General features: G+C 38.3%; 1 protein-coding gene across 2 annotated transcripts in view; it reads right to left on the bottom strand.

Moving 5' to 3' along the window:
• The window catches only part of SLC7A6 (solute carrier family 7 member 6), a 37,983-nt gene that overhangs the window by 10,279 nt on the left and 10,499 nt on the right, over positions 1-17,205 (bottom strand). For both annotated transcript variants that reach the window (XM_032767730.2, XM_075073609.1), the window contains 3 exons: positions 16,002-16,127; positions 13,594-13,738; positions 10,505-10,628 (listed from right to left, as the gene is read on the bottom strand). In XM_032767730.2, coding sequence (XP_032623621.1) covers positions 10,505-10,628; positions 13,594-13,738; positions 16,002-16,127 — 395 coding nt within the window. The remainder of the gene's footprint in view (positions 1-10,504; positions 10,629-13,593; positions 13,739-16,001; positions 16,128-17,205) is intronic.

The raw sequence follows: 17,205 nt of genomic DNA, 5'->3' as shown, positions 1-17,205 counted from the left end.
ATATAAACTATTGCACCGTGGCTTTAAAGAAAAAAATTTAACTTGACACTTCTTGCTCCTTCATATTACCCCACTTGTTAAAAAGTTCACATTCTTTGTAAAAAGAGCCCTCAGTTCAAAATACAGAAATCCAGGCTTTATTCTGTACTGTTTGTGTCTATAACTGCTTTGGTTTTTAATGGGGCCCTTTTTTGCATTTTCATCATTTTGTTTTTACCTTTTCCAAAAAAATCCCAGTTAAGGTTTTCTTTGTCACCAAAAGATGGCTAACATGAACAGACTGAATCCACCAGAAGGGGCAAATTGTAAAGTCAGGACAAAAGCCAATCAATAAAACTTGCAGGAAATATGTAAGAAAACTTAGATAATATATTAAGGTGAACTTCAGAGTTCTCGCACTGCTTCTATGAGGGTGGAGAGAGAGACAGAGGATTCTGGCCTCAAAAAGGGAAAAAAACAGCCTTCCAAATGTGAGCAATGAAAACTGACCATTGCAAGGACTCAACATACAGACTTTGTATTGCCCAGCCTCAGGCTCCCCACTGTCAACATCCCAACATGTCTGTGTGGGATGTATAAGTGCAAAGCTGAAGCTAATGTTGCTGAAGGCAACATTAATAGGACTGCAGCTATCTGCTGTCTCAGACTGGGGCTTTTTGCAAAGCGTGGTTTGTCCTCTTGCTGTCATCCAGAGGCCCTAAGGCACAGAGAAGTCTGCAGAGGTCACTCTTGCATAGGAACATGCAACATTGGCTTTATATCTCCCCACCTACTTCATTTGGAATTTTCTGCCCCAAATTATTTGCTCCTGTCTTTCTTTGTCTCACAGAATGAACATACAGTGTGTAGACAAGAAATCCTCCATACCGAAACAGATCATGGTCCTGTAAAAAAGCAGTAGCAAACAGGATGTCCATAAAGACTATACCCTTCAAAAGAAGAGAACTGCCTTTCTATAAAGCCGGAAGTATGATACCATATGCAAAGAAAGCAAAGCTATTTTGGAATTTACATAATCCAGCCTCGCAGAAGCTGTCATGAAAGTCTGCCAACTCAGGAGGGTAAGTCTACTTATCTGTCCTTTACAATGATTAATCAAAATAATTGTAAAATTTTCCTTATCCAATACACTACCCATTGCTTGTCCATCAAAAAATCCTTGAGGAAAAGAGAATTATGCAAAGCTGATTATAGTCCATTATATCAGATCATAAAAATGAGTGGGAGGAAAAAGAAGAGGGTAAATAAAGGAACTGAATAGTGCAAAAATCTGACTGCAAAAACTGGAAGCTATCAAGAATAAGAATAGCTTACACCATAGGAATAACATTCTCCAGCCTGGATTGCCCAATTCAAAATCGACTGATGATTCCAGTGGGTATCCTTCTTGGTCTGCAAACATCCTACGCATGGAGTATTGTAAACTTATAGGTGCCTCTTTTGTATCATCAGATCCATATGTCTACTGGACTTAAGGCAAAGGCAGCTCAGAGAAATGAGGTCTCCCAAGGAAGAATCTGATGGCTGATGATTGAATAATGAAGGAATTTTGAAAGATTCTTCACAACAAATAAGCTGTGTCAAGAGATGAAAATTCTTACAGACAACTGTTGCAATAGAAGAATAAGAAATCTGGTCTCCAAAGTTGAGCAATCCAAAGACCAAATGAAATTAAGAGACTCCAAAATTTAAATCTGATGAAGGACATGATAAAAAACCTACACACCACTAAACAACTAACTGTAGAACTCTCTTCCACAAGATGTCACGGAGGCAAAAAGCTTCCTGGGAGATTAGAGAGAGATGATGGATGAGGTGATATTTTTTATTCGATCAACTTCTGCTGGAGAGAAAGAGACAAGCTTTCAAGCTTACAAAGAGCTCTTCAGTTCTTGGAAAACTTACTCAGAGTGTCACAGCTAAATAAAAGATGGAACAGATTGTTTAACATAAGTAGTTAACCCATATTTCAAGGGGCCATTCAAGATGAAGTGGCCTGTTAATATAGGTGATTTGACATTTATATGGATGATTAACAGCTGGAGTTACATTAGCTAGAGTTACAGAGCTGGATGATAAATTTATAAACAATGTAAATTCATCAAGGAGGGATAGCTCAGTGATTTGAGCATTGGCCTGCTAAACTCAGGGTTGTGAGTTCAATCCTTGAGGGGGCCACTTAGGGAACTGGGGCAAAATCAGTACTCGGTCCTGCTAGTGAAGGCAGGGGGCTGGAGTCGATGACCCTTCAGGGTCCCTTCCAGTTCTAGGAAACAGGTATATCGCTATTATATTATACTTTATTTTTATTTTTTTTTATATACATTGGGATGTAAGTTAACCAACTGCAGTTAGGAAGAAATCCCCTTTCCCTCCCATCCAATAGGTAGGTTGTCTGACCATTATGGATTTTCCATCTTCAACTGAAGCATCTAGTACTGGCCAGTATAGGAGACAGGATACTGAATTAGGTGGACCATTGGTTCTATCTGGTAAGTCAAATTCTATTCTTGTAAGAAGGAATTAACAATGTTTCATACAGCTGAACAGACAGAAATCACATTTAACGTGTGATAGGTTTTACATACTCAAGTCTGGAAGAAGCTCAGGCAAAGGTAATATAGTATCACTGTGCCAGAAAATGTATCTTAAAAGATGAGATAAAATAGATTCAGCATATACTAGATAAGGTTTTGAGCTCATAAAATGAAACAGTACAATGAATAATCTGGCTCATAAAACCAGGCAGTCAATTATTTTCTGTAAAAACTCACTTGCTCAGTCTTGGAAAGAAGTCAAGAGTAATCTGGTGAAGATGCTACTCTTCAATATATTATCCCCCTAAGAAACACTTTATAGCACTGTATTCAAGGGTGGGAAAAATTATGATGTTCTTAGAAGGGAGAAACTGAGAGGTCTGGTGTTCACTTTAAGTGGGAGGGAACCGTTGTGTTATAATTTAAGAACTCTTAAGAAGTTCAGTTTGCTCTGCTAAGCATATCTTCCACAAGATATTTCAGCCAAATTAAGTTCTTCAAGTTTCTCAGTCACCTGAACTTTCTGGTTAAATTTTTATTTCCAGTGGTGCAAATTCAACAGATAAAGCATAGATGAAGAGCACCTATCAAATGTGTTTTCTGATTCCATAGTTGCAGTGGATAAGTCTGCCTGGTTTCTTTGTTAGTTCCAAGACAAAATGCACTTTTTAGTTCATAAATTCATATTTATAAAATCATCTTTCACTTCCATAGGAAGACTCAATTTCTTACAACTTTTGTCGTAAATTATTCTGTAAACCAGCTGATATCTTCAAGGTTGTGCTATATTTTCCTTTGACAAATGATAAAAGGATCCCTACACAGTTACTCATATCAGTAAAATTTTATGGAGGTGCAACAAAACCGGCCACATGAAAAAAACATATTTGTATTGTATGGGGGGCTTTGGAAGTGGGGGCAGAGAAATACTAGAACAGGGATAAAAAACAACAACAACAACAACAAGTGCAATGGCATGAGAAAAAGGATTAGAGACTGCTTTCCATTATAGGCATGATTACTTGTATGACAACGTATCCTTGATTAGTAAATGAGTCATGGAGCTCTCATCTGAGAGCTGACCAACTCCATTTTACCTACCATTGCTACCATGTTCAGGTTCATTTTTACAGACATGTGAAGCAGTAGTGACAAGGGAAAGAATGGAGCATTTGAGGGAATATGCAGAGGGTGACAGAGGGCCTACCTGGAGACAGCTATTACAGAAGCATTTAGTCCGCCATAACAGGAGAAAGCCAACATTATGGGGATGGTCCATTGCATAAATCTCAGGGTTTCTTCTGAGAAAGTCTGAAGAGCAAGAAGCATTAAGATTAAATCATCATCCTCATTATGATCTGACAAGTCCTGAACTAGAACTGTTTCTATAGCCAGAAAACAGTAAAAGAAAAATGGATTATCAATCATTTCTGTTATGGACAATGCCTCTTTCCCAACTATCATACTATATATAGACATACCTGTATTTGTTCCCCTCACTAGCAACCTTAATTCTGAATTTTGTTTTAAGATCACCTTAATGAAAGAACAGAAGCCAGGAGCTTCTAGCTGTGCATTTTACAGCTGAATTGCTGGCATTTTTTTCTGACTGAAGTGTTATGACAAATTAATCCCAGAAGAATGATCACAATATTAAACACTCAAAAAATCTAGTTTTTTAAAAGACACAAAAGCCTAATTTACTAAATTTATTTTTCCTGCAGCGAGAAAGTTAGTTTGGCTTCTTGACTTTAACAGCTGGACGCAACATCTGAACAGGATTTCCAAGACTACTACTTTGCCCTGAAATGCTGAAATAACAGTTCTGTAGGAACAGTTCTAGTTGAAGAAGTCTGACTGGAAGCAGAGGGAACTCCCCCAATAAAATTTTGCCACAAAACAAAATTCACAGGGTACTTCATTGTTTTAGGATCTGTCCCATGTTCAGTAAGTGATGGTTGCAGAAAGATAAGATAGTCCTTCATTTATTTTAGGACTGTCCACACAAGGACTTTGTCTTCACAACATTCAGTATGCATTGTAACAAGATGGCAAAGATCACCAGACATTGACAGTGCAGCTAATCATGATGCAACACTAACAGTTCCAAAACACCACTGTCCTAAAAGGATAATTGGACATAGATGTCAGCCTTTCCTGAATTCAGAACTTATCCAAAACGAAAGACCAAAGATGATATTCTGCATAAGACTGAAAACTTCTGCAGTGCCAGTTTGTGTAGCTCACTTCAGGTTTGTATCACACGAGTGAACTCTTCCGGGTTTCATTTATACAGGTTCTTATACTGCTCTCAGCACTGTTGTATCTGAGCACCTTTCAGTAATACACTAAGTAACTAACATCTTCCCTGTGGGTTTGTTCTTGCTCATCCTCTCCCCAGAGAGAGAAAAGTGTGTGCAGTATAGCATTTTGTTTTGGATTCCCCCTGCCAGCCTAGGTCTGCGCACCGGAGAGCAGAGGCAGGGAACAGAAAGATCTGGCGTGAGAACGTAGAACATTTTCCCCTCTTTAAGCTTCCTGACCTTTGAGAACTGTTTCCTAAAGGAAATAAGGAAACTGACTCATGGTAACCTCATTTGCAAGTAGGAAAGCTGCACATGCAAAAGACCCGAACAAAACAAAACTGCTGAGTGCATAAAATTCTGTACCACTCACAGAAAGCTTGTTTGACTAAACAAAAAAGACTGGGTGAGATCTGTTCAATTTGATCAATTAAATTCAAGTGACCTGCACTGAAGTAGTGACTACATCAACTGGAAACGTAATAGGGTCCTCTAATTTCTGGTGGTGCAATAGAAATCAGTTTGTCATGTTTTTAAAGTGTCTTTCCACTCTGCTTTCAATGATAATCCTGCTGGCTGGTCCCCACTGCAACCCACATTGCTCCCCTTAAATATCTGAGATGGAAAATATCTGCTCCCTTTTCCCAGGCACAGAAGGTGCTGCTGCAGTGCAAGGTACAGGGTGGAATCTTTTCTTCATCTTTCAACCAATTGATTAGATCTTAAATAACCAAAATCATGCATGTCATATAGTCCACTGCCTGGATATGTTCTTGTGGATATACACCAGCCTTTTTAGCCAGATCTACACTAAAAAAATTACATACCCACTTTCCAACAGTGCAGCTACTCAGATCAGAAAGTCAAGATAGTGGTGAAAATGCTTGTGCTTAATTTACACTAGATCTTACACTGCTCCTAACCCTAGTTTAGGAGCTGCAACAATGCTGGAAACAGGTACAAATTCTGTAGAACAGGCAAGGACAAAATGTGTTCCCTTAAAATTATACTAATATGCCAATCCTCCCCAGTTCTGACTCAACTCCTTGATCTCAACTCCTGTTGTGTGTGTCTATACTCACACGCTTTGTAGCTATAAAGCACTACCAGTGCAGCTTCAGTGGAAGCTGTAACAGACAGGGACTAGGTTTGAGGACTGTGGTAAAGATGCTTGAGCTCCATCTATTCTATAGTTTCCATGACTGTTTACACTGGTGAAGCTGCACAGGCAGTGAATTAACCTCTCAAAAGTTTGCAAGTATAAATGCAGTCTTCAAGGACTAAAGTGACAGCAATATTTCTATTTACACAGCCCCAAAAGTGTGCTAGTGATTTCAGTGCTGAAAATGAGAAGAGATGAGGAACCTACCAATTAACAAGTAAGAACCTGTAAAAAGATCCATAACTCAAATTGAGTGAACTCTTTCAATATACCTATATCCAACAATCAATGTTGCATACCCATGAAATTCCAATCAGGTTTTAAGTCGGAAAAGTACAAGATTCATAAGCAGATAAGCAACCTTTTTTAAAATACCCTTAGCAAAATAGCTTTTGTTCTCCAAATGTATTACTTCCATATATTCCACTGAGAGATCATGTGCTCTTCACTGTGTGACAGGAACTCATTTCAGAGAAGCTCACCACTGGGAAGGCATGTCCATGTGCCTCTGCTCATGGATTTTAGAACCAACACTGTAAGTCCCCAACTGTCCCTCAGTTCTTCTCTAACTTCAGGCACATACTGTAACTCTCCAAAGTAGAGGAGAGAAAGAAGAGTCATCTGAATCTGCAGAGGCAATACATTTGGAGAACAGCTTGAGTCAGTAAGCAACTTCTTCTTCATGACACTGTTTCTGCAGATACAGTTAGACTAGAAGACAGTGACAAGCCTCAATAAGAAGGCAGAGTAGGAATAACTGAAACGATAGTGAAGACACTGCTGTCCTGAAGGCAACCTAGTCTGATCTGACTCAGTATTGGGAAACAAGAGAGAATATGCTTTGTGAAAGCATGAATAAAACTTCAGGTAGCAGCACTGCAAATCTCAACAACCAGCACATGACAAATAGATACTGCAGAAGTTATTGCTCCCTGGTGAAAAGCGCTGTAGGTCCTTCTGGTACAATAAGCACGCTGTATCTGAAAGCAGTGACCCATTACTGCCTCTAATGATAAGTTCTTAAATTAACAGGTGCAGAAGAAGATGCCTTCCTCCCAAACTGGTCTTTTTGGAAGATATCAACACAACCAAAGAAACTAGGCTGGATGCTAGCTAGTAAAAGTCAATCAGGCTCCCAGTTTTCTACTGGAAGGGAAGCTGGCAGTGACAGGCTTAAACACCTAAGAACAGTAATAGCCAAATGCAGATGATGAGCCTAGAAAAGCAATCATAATGGAAAGAGAACTTCAGAAATTGTAAACCCAAAAGGATAACTGCTAGCATACACCGCCTTTCCCTTCTGGAGCCTCCCCCAGATCCATGTTCCCATTTAATATGAGGTAAAAGCAGCTCTGAGAAAAGCATGTCTATTCCAGGGATCTCATCACATTGGTTATACGCCCCATCAACCTTGGACTCATAGGACCAGACGCAAAGATTCTGCATAAGTGAACATCTTCACTCTCCCACATCCAAGGGGAAGGCCAAACGGCTCCTGGAAAGAGAAAAGGGCAAAGGACTGTTTTGTTTACTTTGCAAATTATTGTTGCCCTGGAAGGGGAATACTGACTTGAAGGAGGGGAGGGGAAATCCCTAAACTACCCAAGCATGAAAGAAAACTGAGGGACAGATGTTTGTCATCTGAGCCATGGCCACACTTAGCAAATAGGCAGTAAGCTGAAATGCTTACAGCCACTATGCTTCCTTTTCTTAGAAGCAGACACAGCATCCCAAATTCTTAGAGGACCTGACTGCTCTACTCACAAGCTAGAACCCAAAGACTCTCTAATGGATGCAATAACTTCTACAGCTGGGCTCAAAACCAAAGAGCCATCCAGCACCATCCAACTATTCAGACCTGTGAGATCAAAGGACTTCTTGGGCATAACTGATAACTACATAGCCATATCCCTAACCTGACCTCTTTCCTCCATCTGTCAAATCAGAAAGAATCTAACCATTAGACAGAGCCCAAATAACAAAAATAAGGAAAATATTACTAGATAAATACGTACAACTAAAATATTATACTACCTAACCCAACACCGATTCTGATACAGGGAGAGTACTGGGTTCTGCGTCCAAGGGGCAGTTGGGTGGTTTTTTAGTACCTCTGAAATAGATTCCATCACTGCGTGGGAGTGGGGATCTGTAGACACAGTGTCATGAAGGAGAAAGCCAAGTATATGCTTAGAATTATGAAGTCAGATAAGACCCTGAACCTGGAATAAGATGCCAGCCATATACTGAATGGAAAGATGTTATGACTAGTACATGTGCACACTTTAGACAGCAGAGTCCCAAATAAATTGGTAGAAACTAAAAACACTTTAACAATTAGATATTTACTGGCAGGGAAAGGTGACGCAGAAGTTCACAACCACTGTCTAAAAGGTGTGTGGGTGCTGCTGCACCCCCTGGCTTGAAGTAGTTAAAACAACCCAAATACATGGTTTCTGCCTTCAGCACCCCCACTATAAAAATTGTTCCAGCACCACTGAAAACAGCTCATTCTGTACAGTAATAATTAGTTTGTATATGTATAAATGAACAGCTCATTCTGTACAGTAATAATTAGTTTGTATATGTATAAATGAACAGTAGCAAGGACTCCAGTGCATAACTGAAGCTGAAATGGAAGACCAGAGTTGAAACCATATCTGTGGCAGTTTGCAAGCAACATTTGACAAATGAGGTGTATTTAGGACCGGCAAACTCCCTTGAGAAAAACTGCAGAGCTATAAATCTCAAAAAAAAGATCTTATATCACGGATTAGGATGGGGAGAAAGGACAAATTTGCCAGACACTAACACATGGACTAAGTCTAGTAACCAGAGGCTGACATCATATATGAAAGGAGGAATGCTTCATCAATTAGGTCTAAAGCTATACTCTGCTGAAGCCACTCCTTCAGCTCCCAGTTACTGAGAAGAGCAAGTATAGTGGATTCCCACACCAAGATGCCATGTTTGGATCCAGCCTCTGACTAGTATGTGTCAGATTTGAAGCCCTCCCATTCCAGCTTTGGCTGCTGAAAAGGGAAACTGCTCTTTTTTCCTTCACCCCAAAGCCTCCTGACTGATGACAATGGGGAAAGCGACTCTATTCCCAGCTTCAATGTTTCAGGGCCTTCTCCACACCGTGAACAGCACCGATGCCTACCTTGGATACTGTTCACAATGTTGCTAAGTAATGGCAGAGTGAGAGGAACATTAGCAGTTTCACTGCTGCTCTGTATACAATCACTGCATATGGTTAGGATAACTTTTACCCCAGAATCAAAACTTTCCTTTGTCTACAATGTGTCCGAATGTGCAATGCATTAGAAAGGAAACCCTAACCTGCCCAGTCTTGAGTATCACCGTTGCATATAAAATGCAGATATTTTTACATTCAATAAATCACTGCATCGAGATCCACTAAATCAAATATAGATGAGTAGAAATGGAAACTACTTAGTCGGTTCTTTTCAAAAGAAATGATGTGAAAATAGAATTAGAATCCAACTTCCAAGTCAGAATTAAAAGACAGTGTACCATTTTACACTGTACCATTTTCCAGGCCAATGGGGGCTGTGAGAAGCAGCATGGGCTGAGCCACCTCTTCCTGCACCCCCATAGGCCTGGAATGGTGAATCGAGGCCAGGGGGAGCTGCAAATCGGCCAAACCTGCAGATGCTGCAGGTAAACAAACCGGCCCACCAGCGACTTTCCGTGACAGGCCACGTGCCAAAGTCTGCCAATCCCAGATATAGAGGATATATTGTATCTGTAAGAGATTATATTATGGAGAATAGGTGAATTACTAAATAAAACTTAGGGTACTTTAAAAAAAACCCACACACAAACGAGCATCCAATCCTTCAAATTCAAGATTTTTTTTTCCCCCAATTTTGTACTTCTGTTTTACAGGAGAATTGTAGGAATTGATGTAATTTTAGTAGGGCTAGGAAACAATGAGTGATAAAACTTAGTTAGAGAGACTTGTACAAATTTTAGCAAGGCTAAATTGCAACATCTCTATTTGCAAATAGATAATAAAGCTACTTCACACTGAAGACATTAACTAGCGACTCAGTACAACATTTTTCACACACATTTCAAGTTATTAAAGAAGATAGCATAAGAATGACTGAAATCATGCTAAGTATTAATGATTCCTATTATTATTCTTTACATACCTCAAGGAGCAAACACCTAGTCAGAATCTTTTCAAAATATGCCAGTGGCTTGGATTAGGTGCTGGTTTTAAATAAGACTGCTATTAAGTTAAAAGAAACCAATACACAGTATGCTCATTCACAATATTTGTGTTTAAGACTAGATTTAAATAGTTAGGATAAATTATTCAAATGGTCTCCCCTTCTAGATTTAGGGGAAATATAAATGGCACAGGAAAGGACATGAGAAACCAAGGACTTTACTTACAATGTAAAGTAGTAAAACTATCCCTAAAATATGAAGTTTTGGCAATACAGCAGTATGGTATATATTTGACTTACCACCGCCACAGCATCACTGGAAAGAACAGCATGAATATCCAACACCGTATAGTAAGCTATGTTGGTCAAAATATAGATAACCGTCACAATGGGCATAGAAACTGCAATAGCCAGTGGCAGATTCCTGATGAGACAAAAAACAGCAAATAGGCTTGGGAAAATTCTAGGGTTTTTTAAAAGATATCATTTCAACAGATATCAATATTTATTTTTAAACATTTTTAAACTATTTACATGTCTACAGTTGTGCAAAATTATGGGTTAATTTTTTTTCCTATTTTTAAATAGATTTAAATTTTCACAGTTGCAGAAAATTATGGGGAAGTCAAACAATAATTAGACTAAAAACACTGAATACAGATTCAAAAAGTTAATGCTTTATAGCCGTTAAAACACAAACTGTCAACATCGCATGTCAAAGTAATATCCTTAAATGAAACTCTAATAAGATCTAAGTAGCATTTTTCTTACTTTGCCTATCTGTCAATGTCAGATGTCAATGGAAATATCTAAGTTATTTAGAGCTAGACTAAGCAGAAACATTTATCAAATGTAATCAAACTGAATGCAAGTTCTTCCTCTTTCAAAAACTCCTGTCAAAACAAAACAAAGTTTTGAAAAAATTGTCACTCGTTCAGAGTGGCAAAGCCAGCAAACTGGATCAATTCTTAGAGAGTGATAAACTCCAAGTCAGCCTTTTGCATTTATTGGATTTAATATTTTGAACAGTTATTTACCTTTTAAAAAATAATTTAGCATAAAGATTTTTTCCATTACTGACTTAATGACATTAAAAAGGTATTCAACACCATTGCAATGTCATCACTATCATAAAGCCAAACTGCTGTGGCAAAATGTCAGTACAATACAAAGTAATTAAAAACTCTTTAAAAGATAACTAACAAACAGACCATGATTCTTGGGACTGTTCTCCTAGAGACTGACTAATGCAACACTCGTGGTTCAAAAGTCTGAGCATCGTACTGGTTAGTGGCTGAGATCCATCCAGAGAGCAATTACTTACTTCAAATACCAGTTTAAGCTACAATTTAACGATCTGAAACAAAAACAAAAGGAAAGCGCCAGCTCCGCAGAGAAGGAGAGAAAATGGAGAATATACTGTAACTATGTTCTTCTCAGCAATAGCAATAATTTTCGTTGCACCAAAGATTAACCAATATAATTATATCCCACTACATTCTTGGAGAACAAGGAACACAAGGATCATTCCTGAAATATAAATTACTAATAGACATTTAGTAATAATCTAGTACCCCAGTGCAATGGGGTGGCTGCCCCACATAGGCAGAAGAAGGGTTAAAGCAGCCTTGGGGAGGCTGCGCAGAACCCAGCCAATTAGAAGAGGGCTTACTGAGCCAGCCAATAGGGAGAAGGCTTAGTGGAGCACCCAATCAGGATCAGGCTGGCCCATATAAGAAGGGCTGCTGAGCAGAATAGAGGCAGTCTCTCTTGGGAGGAGAACTGGCTGCCCTGTAGGAGGGCTGAAAGCAACAGCAGCAGGGACAGAACAGCGCCGGTCAGGGGAGCAAGAGGGAGCTCCAACCTGATGGCTGCCAGACTGAGGCCCTGATACAAGGACAGAGAAGGTGCTAGGGCTGTGGAGAAGTGGTCCAGGGAAACAGATGGTGGAGTAGGAGGCAGGGCAGTATGTAGCTGCTGGCTATGAGTCCCTTGTCCAGGACAAGAAGCCTGAAGTATCCACTGTAATGGATCTGTGGACCATGAAGAAGAAATGCAGACATGTCACCTAATGAAACAAAAAAACTGGAATGGCTTTTCAAGGGCATTAATCTTCAAGAAATAAAAAGCCCAGGGACCTTTTCACATGTAATTGTGGACTAGAACTTTCACAGGACAAGCATAAGACAGGATGATTATGGAAAAATTCTATCATACTCAAATGGAATTTCAGGAGATCAAAACACTTCCTTATTCTTTTGAGTATTAGTATAATATGGGCGACTAGAATGTGAAGCTTGCTTTATGAGTGAGAGTCACTGCCAGGAGTAAAGCCTGCTGCATTAGAAACTTGAGCTTATGAACAACAAATTGATATAAAAGAGGTTTCATCATCTTAATTAAATGTTCCTAGCAGAAAGCTTGTTTTAACATGAAATCCAATAGAAAAAAGTTACTTAACTGTTAACACAGCAGAATATTATCTTTAAGAGGAAGGTGGAAAGATATTGCAATAGCACTCAAAAGGGAGTTTTTAAAATAAATGTTCTCTGCCAACAGATGCAGAAAGACAACTAACATAAGCACAGTATTAAATCTCTTATGGGTAGGTGTACGACACTCACTAGCAAAGCAGTTAAAAAGAGACATTGTCAGCCTGAAATCTAGTCAGTTAAGAGATGGTTGCTAATTGTCATTTGGCAACAACAATTCTTAAGGAAAATGTGTCTCTCCTTTGCTGTGTGAAAGTTTAAACAGGGCAAACTGACTAATAATGCATAAAGCAAGCCAGCTGAGGAAAAAAGGAAACCAACCTCTCTCTCTCTCTCTCTCATATCTTTCAGCTATAGCAATCTTAGCTGTTCCCTGTAATAGGTAAAAACTGTCAGACAGATGTGAATTTTACATTAACCATTTCTGTTTAAAGACTGAGCTACACAATTAACTGACTTGTCAGGCGCACATTTACAGCATTCACCTGTGTGTGGGGATTATGTTTTGAGACTTTGAAACTGTCATGGCAATTGCACAAATAAAAACATTGTGTGTACCATTTACACTGCAATATTGAAGTCTATTTGTAAAGAACTATCCATGACACATAACTGCAAAGTAACGATTGCTAATCAACTAGTATGTTGTAGTCATCAAGGCTTCCTTACTTTTAAAGTGTTTCAGCCGTTAATATACCTTACACTTAATAATCCTGTGTTGGTGATCCAGTATAAAGTTGTGAGAGTTGTGTGTCCATACAGAGTAGTTCTACCATAATCAAATTCCTTGTCAGCTCAGAACACATTTCAGTGAAAAATAATCACTACCTTAGTGACTTAATAACTGTCTAGGTTTAATGAAATAACATCCTTCTTAAAAAAAAAAAAATCCTTTACCTTTCTGGGTTTTTGATTTCTTCTGTTACAAAATTAAGGGTATCCCATCCTGAGTAAGAGAACAGGGCAGAATACAGTGCAAGAGAAATGTCTCCTAGGTCCCAAGAAGATCCCTCAAAGGAATTCTGAAAGTGTCCTGAATGTCCTGTGTGTTGGGGGAGAAATACATACATACATTATTGTATGACAGTAAGTAAAAATGATTTTTAGTTTGATATACAAAGTTGCAAAACAAGCCAAGAACTAGGAATTTTGACGTTCTCAAGATCACTCACTGACCCATCCTTCCATTTTGCCTGTTACAGCCTTGAGAATAAGCAGGGCACTTAATTTTGTAAAAAGTCTACTCTATGGAGAACTCAGAAAGCATTATTACTATGCAATATATACCTGACCTGTTCACAGTAACAGCAGAGACAGAACTGAAGGACAGTGAAGTACAGGCTTGTAACCCAAAATACAGTTCAATCATAGTTGTAACAGCGTTGGCAGTATCCTTTTAGCGCAAGCCTATGTATACAAATGAAATGGTACAATTCTATGGGTCGTACCATCTCTGAAATTCTGAACCACTTCGCTTGTGTGTGTCAAAACTAAGCCTTTTGGGGTGGTTGGGTTGTTTTTTCTTTTGGGGAGGGCAGGGGGAGTCAGGGATTATTCTCTTTCAAAAATGCACACAGATTTATAAAATCAGTATTTATCCAAATGGATAAATATCTGTACCTAAATTTTGTTAAAGTTCTGATTTATTTGATGAGTTATAGATACTTCATAGGTCCAGACTACTATCCATTACATTGTAAACATTTAAGTGCATACAAAAATATGTGACAAGTCAATGAATATGTGCATTTTAAGAAGTAGACCAATTTAGTTTAAGTATCAAAAGGGCCAAATTGAGAGCAATTAAGGGAATGTAAAATCTAACTAAATAATAGTTGGGAGAAAATCTTCTCAAGTACACTTAAGTCTTGTGTGCTATCAATACTGTTGCGACTAATATCATTTACATCACCCTTCAACTTAGAGTGAGTTTTTTCCAACATGTGCTGACATTGTCAGCACAGTGGCAACACGATAGCAATATAAACAGTTTATAATATTGACTACAGGAAGGCAAGTTACTATCTTATTCATTCCAATGCCCAAATATATAGCTACAGTTCTAAACACCTTGTACTTTTTACAGCAGTATGTTGCTATTTGAAGGGTGGGAAAAGCAGTTTATAAGGCATTGCCAAGGTTGACCAGCCTAAATATTTGAGTCCTTTAAATGTGTCACTGCATCTCTCTCCTCCTCAGTATCTTGGATGATACTGAGAAAGATGGAGCAACAGCCAAGTTAGGAGGAGGGAAGAAGGTAGGCAGCATCCAGGATGTTAGTGGTAAACATATTAAGGTCAGTGGAGCAGCTGATGGTACAGCAGTGTTTTGTACTGAAGAAGTGATACATTGTGCAATAGTGCTCATATAGGCACGTTTTGTTCCATACTGGCCCAAGAATAAGGAAAGAATAAGGGCTACAGTCTCTCAACAGTGACTTCACTCTAAACACAGAAAGTATAATTTGGACTAAGGACATATTTTTCATATAATTTAAAATTGGATTGTGTACTTATTTTAAGCCAACACTGAAAGCTTCCAAAACACACAGGAGTAAAACTCCAAAAAAAAAAAGTTTGATGGAAAACAATTTTAAACTCAAATATTCTGACTAATAAGAAAAAGAACCAGAAATAAACTATTTAATACTGAACAACAAAGAAGAGAAGTCAGGAACAAAGCAAGCTGCGCTGATACTCCTTCTATAGATGCAGTAGTCACCTTCAGAGGCATACATCTAAGTGTATAGCTCCTTTTAAATGGCTTTGAGTCCATTTAGCTTCACAGACAGATATCTGTGAAGGCATACTTCAGAAGAGAAGTATTGCAATTTTACAGTTTTGTGTAATTGCACATTTTATCCAAAATCCAGATTACAAAAAGCTCAGATTGAGGGTCACTGAACCTAACAATATGATAGTAAGATTTGTTTACTACATGTTGAAGAGATCATATTTCTCTATTCATATCGTATTTTGCAAGTTCTGCATGTTGCTGCTTGCTCTTTCATTCCACTAACCATTCCAAACTAGAGGGTGTAAAATTGCTTAGGTGTGTTAGGCCAATTCAAGTATGATCTTCATTCACAACATTGGCCAAGTTGTTAATATCTGGATGGATACGTTGGACCTTATTGCTTAATAGAGATATCTGGTATAACATAAATATAAATTTAACATGAAAGATTAATTTAAAAATACTGTTTTGCAGCTACTAATACTATGGATAGTCCTAATGAAAACCAAACTGATTATTCCCCAGCCTTATTGATACACACCAACCTCCAATGAGTTTTATACGCTTACCCTGGCATAGTTTAACAATTCCTGTTATGATGATGACAATAAGGGCAATGACTTTAGCATATGTGAATACATCCTGCACCCTTGTTCCCCATTTAACATAGGCACAATTTATAAAGGTTAGAAGACCTAGGAGACAAAAAAGGAAGATGAAAATGAAGTTATGCATGATCTTTGTTAAGCACAGATTTTAATTACTGTCCATGTCAGTGTACAGATGCTAAATTTAAACTATGCTAAAATAAGCTTAAGAGCCTGGGAAAATTAAACTAAGCAATGTTTACTGGTACTCACAACATATTGTCTTACTATTATGCATTGCTTAATTTATGACAAAAGAACAAGAGTGGGGAACATCAATTCTAAAGACATATTTGATTCTTTTTGCCAAGGACAGGAAGAAAGACCCTCCACCACAAGTCAGACCTGCTGGGCCTGTTCCCATTTTCCTGGTTTTACCCCTCATTCTTGAGGTTCCATTCTGCAACCATCATTCGAGTCAAAGGCAGCAGAGAATTTCCTCTCATTTTACAATAATGTTCTGGTTCACCTCAAAACTCCTTTAGACAGATGCAAAAAATGGTAAGTTAATTATTTTGCCCTTTTCTTGGTAGCCTGAAGATTAGTTCAACATTGAAGATAATTTCACAGGTTTTAGAGTCTTTAAAATGTGAAATTTGGAAAGCTGAAAATGGACATGGATAATTCTCTTGAGATCAATTGCACATTTTAAGACAGTCGAAAAAGACAAGGTTAGAACAGATCTGACCAATTAGCAGGGTAAGCTCCACAGATAAGGCAAAACTTGACTGATGGGAACATTTTTTAATTAAAACTGGTGTTAGTGTGATGAAAAATAGAAGTAAGGAGACACCTTGGGGAACACAAACTCACATTCTTGTATAACAGTGTTTTAAGATTGGTTCTTCAAAGAGTTGAGCCCCTCTGGCTATATACAACGTATTCTTTTACTTAAATTATGTAGAGGTTACCGATTTATTTTCCTTCAGTATTAGCTGTTCACAGACTGCTCAATTCTAGATGATACTTTACAACATAAAGGCATATAATATTTGGACCACATTAAGTAATGTTGTGTAATTAGGGGATATTTCCCAAATAGACTCATAGACTCGTAGGTCAGAAGGGACCAATATGATCATCTAGTCTGACCTCCTGCACAAAGCAGGCCACAGAACCCTACCCA

This window comes from Chelonoidis abingdonii, chromosome 19 (genome assembly GCF_003597395.2).
Source record: "Chelonoidis abingdonii isolate Lonesome George chromosome 19, CheloAbing_2.0, whole genome shotgun sequence".
NCBI lineage: Eukaryota > Metazoa > Chordata > Testudines > Testudinidae > Chelonoidis > Chelonoidis abingdonii.
The sequence above is the reverse complement of the archived record's forward strand: the minus strand, read 5'-3'. Positions and strand labels throughout refer to the sequence as shown.